This window comes from Nannospalax galili, unplaced genomic scaffold, assembly GCF_000622305.1.
Source record: "Nannospalax galili isolate Female #2095 unplaced genomic scaffold, S.galili_v1.0 scaffold626, whole genome shotgun sequence".
In the NCBI taxonomy this organism is placed as follows: Eukaryota; Metazoa; Chordata; class Mammalia; order Rodentia; family Spalacidae; genus Nannospalax; species Nannospalax galili.
Genome location: NW_008354396.1, coordinates 46,048 through 53,683, shown reverse-complemented (window position 1 = coordinate 53,683; position 7,636 = coordinate 46,048). Strand labels below are relative to the sequence as shown.

Below are 7,636 nucleotides of genomic sequence, written 5' to 3'. Positions count from 1 at the left end.
ATGAAACTAAAGAATGTCTACTGGGTACTAAAACCAGCCTATTTAAAATAAGTTAATTTTTTTAATCATTTAAAACCATTATTAAAAGAAACCAAATAAAACACACACACACATATTTATAGACTCACATGTATAAATTATTTTAGGTCTACAAAATACTTTTCTAAGTATTGAAAAGTACACTGCAGATTCTTAACTATTCAATACAACTACGAGCCGGCATGTTTTTACACACATGGCTCAAATTCCAGTTAATGATTTACTTACTCATAAGAGCTCTTTTCTTACCTAATTAGGAGGATAAATGGTAGGCAATCAATAGGACTGAGAGAAAAACAACCTCCTAGATGCTATGTTAAAATGAACATGTAAAATTCACAATATAAGAACAAATTAGTGGGGGCTGAAGATATGGCTCAGCAGCTAAGAGCAATGGCTGCTCTTGCAGAGGACAGGTTTGAATCCTAGCATCCACATGGCAGCTAATAACCATCTGTAATCTTCAGTTCCAATCTGACACCCTCTTCTGGCTTCATGGGCACTATGCGACACGACACGGGTGCACTTACATACATGCAAGCAATACGTTCATACACACAAAATAAATAATGTATTTAAAAATAAAAATAATACATTAATTTCCTTTCTAAGGATACTGTACATCCAATATAGATGCATCAAAACAAATAGGCGGCAGCCCTCATTGAAAGTTTAAGGTGATAGCCTGTATTATAAGAGCACCATTTGGGAAATAGTTGAAGCCCACCCTTAAAAAGGCTTCCAACAAACTAATGATTAAAACTACATCAGAACCTACTACAAAAGTAAACATCACGAGGGCTGGGAAGAGGGCACAGATGGCATAGTTTGCAATACAACTATGAACATGGGAGTTCATATCCCCAGAACCCACATAAATGCCAGCTAGAAGTGGTAGCCCACCTGTAATTCATGCCTGGGAAGGCCAAATCAAATGATTCCCCAGAGCAAGCTGGCTAGCACTATCTGAGAGCTCCAGATTCAACTAAGAGACCTTGCCTCAACGAATAAGGTGGAGAGCTATAGAGGAAGACTCTATTTCAACCTCTAGCCTCCACAGGCACGCACATGCACATGCACCTGCACACACATGGGACCCAAACACATGTGGACATGCATATATACATCAAAAAGAAAATTAAGTTAAAAAATAAAAATCACAAGTTTAATGAAATTCAATAAAATATTATGTGTTCAAGAGTTTAAAGGTAATTATAAATAAAACTATATAAGGTCATCAAAAGTGAAAAATGAATGGGGCTGGAATACTTGGAGCACTTTCTGAGTGCTTGGCAGACAAAATTATGTTTAAAAATCTCATCACTGACTTAAGGGTTATTTAAATTTACCGTAATTTACATATTAGCAGTAATTGCTAATTGTCTCAACTTTTGAAAACCATATAGCTCTTGCTTTCAATTTTTATGAAGACTAATTACTTTTTATTTTTTTAAATTTTATGTGTTTGAGTGTATTGCCTGCATATGTGTAAGTGCATCTCCATGTCATGCAATCTCTGCAGAGGTCAGAAGAGGACAACGAATTCACCTGGAACTGAAGTTATGGACAGCTGTTAGCTGCCATATGAGTCCTGGGAATGGAACCCAAATCCTCTGCCAGAGCAGCCAGTGCTCTTAACCTTTGAGCCATCTCTCCAGTCCCTACTTACTACTTTTAATAGGTAAATTACACAATGTCAAAATGCTATTTTACTTAATAGTGTATCAGTCAGTATTTCTTCAATTCATCTGAAATGACTGGTAATAATTGCTAAGTTCTGTTTCTTAATACAGATACAAGATGCCTACCAGAATTTCTAAATTACTAAATTATACACACGTAAATACACATGAGAATAGGTAGAAAATGCTTCATCCAAAAACCTGTAACCCAAAATGCGCCAAAATGAAACCCCTTCTGAGCAACATGCCACAAGTAAGCGATCTTACACTATGGAACGTTTATGCACAAAATTATTAGGAATATTATATAAAATTATCTTTAGGCTAAAGTGCATAATATATGAAGCATTAACATTTCCTATTTAGACGTGAGTCCTTCCTACGGATACTGCCCTAGTTTGTTTCTCCATTGCTGTGACAAAACACTCAGACCAATACCAACTTGGGGAGGAAAGGATTTATTTAGCGTACAGATCCCTGGTCACAGTTCATCTGGGAGCCCAAGGTAGGAACTCATAGCGAGAACCTGGAGGCAGGAGCTGGAGCACAGGCCATGGAGGAATACAGCTTACTGACTTGCTCCCCTGACCCCTGCTCAGCCTGCTTTCATATGCAACACAGGCCCACCTGCCCAGGGGCCATACCACCCACAGTGAGCTGGGCCCTTCCACATCACTCAACAATCCAGAAGATGCTCCATGGACATGGCCACAGGCCAGTCCAATGAAGGCAATTTCCCAATTGAGGCTCCCTCCACCGAGGTGTGTCAAGTTGACACTAAAGCTATGCAGCACAGAGAGCCTCATTAGGTGTATGTAAATATCCAAATACTCAAAAAACACATCTGGAATCTAAAACAAATCTGATCCAAAGCATTCCAGATAAGAGATTCTCACAATCATTAATGAGGTTGACATAAATAAGATAGGCTAGCAATTAAGCATTATCCGTACATATGTATTTAACTGCCTTACTATTCCTGTTTCTGATGCTGTAGATACAAGAAATGAAGATTTTTATTCCTTCTATTTGCTTCTAAATTTGGTTAACATTCCAGTAATTCGTGTCAATAATGTAGAAAGACTTATGTAGGCCCCAACCTGATGCTACAGGTAGACTCTAGTCCCCCATGATCAGTATATTCATTAAGATTCTAAGTGACCTTGTGAAAAACTGCCAAGTCATGAAATACATTTTGATATTCCTGAGGAAGCATTCAACTAGTTTCCGCAATAATACAGTTAACTTGACTACATTCCATCATTTTACAAGCTGGCTACCTGTTTACTTGTATAAAATATAACAAATATTTCTGGACTACTGACTGTGCTATATAGTCAGTATGAACATGTAAACTATCGATTTGAAAACTCAATTATTCAGGACATCAGATTAGATTTTAAGACTCACCAATACCAGGCTTGCTAGTTTCTAATGCACAATGTATTAGATGCTAACATTTAAGAACTACCATATTCCATGCACTCAGTGTCTTATTCTGTCATCCAATCATCATGTAAGACCCCATTAGTAAGAAGATAATATAAATACTCTGCCAGTGATTCATGTCTAGTAAGTGGCAGTCTTTGCTCAGACTCAAACTGCCACTTTAGTGAGTACATCAGAAGATGTAGAGAGAAAGGGAGAAAAATAGATAACCATTATACTGCCCAACCTCCAACCTCGGTAAGATCTAACAATTCATTTTTAAAAAGTGATTTTTAGAGTCAAGGTTCAGCTCAGTGGTAAAAGTACTTGCTTAGCATGTACAAATTCCTGGATTCCATCCCCAGACAAATATACACCCAAACACACACATACATATACGCACACACCCCACCACCACCAACAACAATAACAACAAAAAAGTGGGTTTCCCCCCATATATGTCTTTTTACCTAGTAAGCTGGGTGTCCCCGTTCCAGGAAACAAGACCTCATACACATCTCTACAGAAACTACTGTCCTATTATCATCTACTTCCTTTGTATCTATCAAAACACAGCAAGCATGTTGAGGGCAGGACACTGCCATGTTGTATATGTATGAATTTACAAAGTACCTAAGTATTTTTAAGTGTTTTCGAGGATTTGCTATTATATCAGATCTTACTTTCTATCAAACACCCATCCCAAGATCCCAAGATCACGTAGAATCCCAGAGCCAAATGGGGCCTTCTAAACTATGCAGCCCATCTTCTAACTCATCAGTACCCCATCTCTGTTAACAGAACATTCTAAGCATCCAAGGAAAAACAGGAGGGAGAAAAGGTGAGACATATTGCATAATCTACTAATCCATAATTATCATCACAAAGAAATATGAAATTTCAAAATTAGATGAGGTTTGTTAAGTTGGATATTGTATAATCATGATACCCTTGACTTTATAAATACGTATCTCTTTTAAGACTTAAAATAACTAACAGTTCCTCAGTCTCTAAAGCTCTCATTTTAATGTTCTGTTCTTAAATGAAGCAAGGAGTTGCACATTTATAATCCCAGAATTTAGGGTTAAGTAGGAGGATCAGGAATTTGAGACCAACCTGGACTACACAGTGCCACCCTACCCCATATCCCCATAGTTTAGTTCTTCAAATGGGATAGTGTATAGTCCCTAAACACACAGCAACTTTGACATTTTGTTAGGTTAGATGAGGTCTATCAGTGGTGAAGGATATTTTTAACAAATTAGCACAATAAAAGTTAACCAGAATTAGTTGCTGAAATACTAAATGTAAACAATCCATCACGGCTAGCAGCAAAGCAAGGTGTGGTGGTAGAGCTCTTTAATCCCAGCACTGGGAGGCAGAGTCAGGCAGATATCTGTGAGATCCAGGACAACCTAGTCTAAACAGCATGTTCTGGACTAGCTGGGGCTACAGGGAGACCCTGCTTCAAAAAAACCAAAAACAAAACTAGTAGCCCAAAGCATTACAAACTAATACTTGATAAAACAAATAAAGCATTCCAATCAACAATCATCAGGTAGAAGTATCTTTATTTTTATTTTAAAAATATTTTTATTGAATTGTGTATTTCATATACACTACATCTTAATCATCATCTTAATCGTTATAACCCCTCCATTGGCATCCTCCCCTCGCTTCCCCAACTGGATTTCATGCATTCTGTCATTTATGTTAAGGCCAACTGAGTCACATAGAGTCCCCTAATGTCCCTCAGTGCAAGTTCATCCAACTAGAGTCTAGTCAGCCTATCTAGAGTCACTGAAGATCAGCTCTTCAAAGCCTAAAACTCTTTTCAACTTAAAACTGGTCTACCCAGTCAAACATTAAGTACAAACCAGACCTTGTTAGTGCTAGGAATGTTAACATTATTACCATTAATAAATCAACAAGTGGTAAGAGCAAAAGAAAATTCTGTTTCCATAATTACTAGCATCCCTAAGTCAAGACAACTGTGGCCTATTCAAAGAGACTGAATTCTAAAATAGAGGTTGACAGAAAAAAACGTGTCACAAGAGTTCACAAATTGGGGTGTTATAACACTGTAAGCCAAAAAAGGAAGCTCTTTAAGGGAGCAGTACACAGTAACAGAGCTACTGTCTATGTCTATAGCTACATGCAGAGTTGACTAAAAATTCCAAATCACCTTCTCTAAATCAATCCATTTGCTAGCATTGCTTAAGTTAGGCTCTGAAACAATTTATCAACCTCCTCCAATAGATCATAAGACATTATTTAAAAACTGATTCCCTTCTTTCTTTTTCCTAAAAACTAGTATGTTTCTTCAAAAAGTAATCAACAAGTCACTTATACAGCCACTATGAAACTATTATTGCAAACTATGGTGTGTATCAGCGATTACTGGGTTTTGTCTAGCACAAAGCCCTCTGGAGGTACAAATATTCTCAGTCTTTAATAGAAGCTAAGTCAAGCTGGTGAATAAAGCATTTACCCTCACCCCCCAAGTGTTCTGGAACTCAAATTGTAAGCATCCTTAATGGAACATAAGAACAGCGAAATTCAATCTAGAATCTTATATCAACTTAAAAAGGGGGCAAGTGGATTAAGAACTGTGTCTTGGAACCAAACATCTAAGGAGTGGCAACATAGAAACTGTATGGATTAGATAACATGCCATTTATCACACTGGAGCGCCATGTAAATCAGAAACGCTCATTCCAGCACTGGAAGTGCAGTGGTCTGGGACTGGAAATTCTCAGTCTACAAGAGGCATTCATTCTCAACCTCTGTCACCCTCACAACCAACTACCCTGACTCACTTATCGGTAACAAGATTCTCTTTCTCCCAAATCATAGTAAGAAAGAAATCTGCATTATTAACGCACCTTTTAATAAATACTGGTAAAAGAGCAGTTTTAACACTTCAGATGCCTTGAGAATCAATGTTAGAGCAAGTGTAAGTTTAGCCCTCACCTTTCTCATCAAGAATTACAGGAACAACATCCTGGAGCATTTTGCTATTACCCACACGTCTGATATCCAAAGACTGGTGGCTTTATTTCTCAAATTAGTGCCGTCCACTGATTATCACGTCTATGTCTCTTGCATAAAAAGTGGATTTTTTTAAATAACCTTTTAAAAGTGGCTATCTGAGAACAGAACTTACAATGAAATTAGCTCCTTTATAAACACGGAGTAAAACAGGCACGGGGCGGAAACCTGGGGCCATTTGTTTCAACAGCCAAGGCTCCCAGAACTGGAAGGCAGCTAGCTTAAAGGTAGCATCTGTGCTCAATCCAAGGAGTTAAAGGTATGCAGGGCAGGCCAGGGTTAGAGGACGGAGGAAAATTGGCTTGGAGGGAGATGCTGATGCACGGTGAGTTTTAAGATGGTGCCTTCTCCCCGGGAGACCAGGAGGCGTGAACCCGAAGGCTTCAGTCCACCGGGCTCCGTCCCCGGGATTTCCGGGCTCAAGTTTCTTCGTGGAGAAAGGAGGCGGCGGCGGCGGCGGCGGCAAACGTGCATCCCGGCATCCTATCCTCAGCCCCGAAGTCCGCTCCCTCCGATTCCTCCGCTCAGCAGCTCTCAGTAACGGTCCCCGCAGCGCGCGCGGAGCTCCGCTCTCCCAGCTCAGCCGCCGACCAAGGGGCCCGGCGCGGCAAGCCGCGTGGCCGCGGGGGCGGGAAGCCAGTGGCCGGCTCCTCGCTCGCTCGCTCGCTCGCTCGCCCGCCCGGCCGCCCGGCCCTTCCCGAGCCTCGCCCGGGGCGCGGCGAAAACTTTCCAGCCAAAGTCCACGGCGGCCGCTCGCGCAGCCAACCGCCCCGGCGTAACCGCCTCCCAGCCAGGACCAGCGGCCCCCGGCCGCCCCGCCGCGCCTCCCTCAGCCCCGCGCCCGCCGCTTCACCTACCACAGAGCCGGGAGAAGAGCAGTAACGGGAAGAGCAATAGCAGCAGGGGCGGCGGCGTGGGGGTCGGCAGCAGCAGCCCGGCCCCGGACGGAGACGCGGAGGAAAGTTGTGCTTTGCCGCCTCCGGGACTCAGCGGGGCCGGGCCCGGGGTCCGCGCCATCCCCGCCCTGCCCCGGCCCGCCCGCTCGCCCCGGCGCCTAAGCGCCTCAGGCTCTGGGTGGCGGCAAGAGCCGCGGCGCAGAAGGGCAGGAGCGCGTGTCCTCAACCCCCGTCTCCTGCGCCGTCGTCGCCCGCCGACACTCGGCGAGAGCTGGCGGCTGCCTCGACTCCGCCGTCGCCGACGCCACTGCCGAGGCTGAAGCGGGAGCCGCCCGCCGCCGCCACTCCCCTCCCGCGGCCCCCGCCCGCTGCGAACTCCTGGGAACTCGGAACGCACCACCCCGCCCTGCGGGAGGGGGAGCCGCCGACCCTCGGTCGCCGGGACGCGCCCGCCCTCCTGGCTGCGCCGCCACCCGTCTGCTTGTGGCGGGTAGTCTCCTCCCTCCTCACCCTCCCGCGCACGCTCCGCCCCTTTCAGGG

The 7,636-nt window shown here is 43.3% G+C and overlaps 1 protein-coding gene across 4 annotated transcripts in view; it reads right to left on the bottom strand.

The window, feature by feature from the left end:
- The window catches only part of Nectin3 (nectin cell adhesion molecule 3), a 134,440-nt gene extending 126,862 nt beyond the window's left edge, over positions 1-7,578 (bottom strand). For 2 of the 4 annotated variants that reach the window (XM_008851612.3, XM_029555251.1), the window contains exon 1: positions 7,058-7,577. In XM_008851612.3, the coding sequence (XP_008849834.1) occupies positions 7,058-7,217 (160 nt within the window). In that variant the 5' untranslated portion in view covers positions 7,218-7,577. Of the gene's footprint in view, positions 1-7,057 lie in introns of all 4 variants that reach the window. The other 2 variants (XM_029555250.1, XM_008851610.2) reach the window with 2 other exon arrangements.
- Between the last annotated feature and the right edge of the window lie 58 nt (positions 7,579-7,636).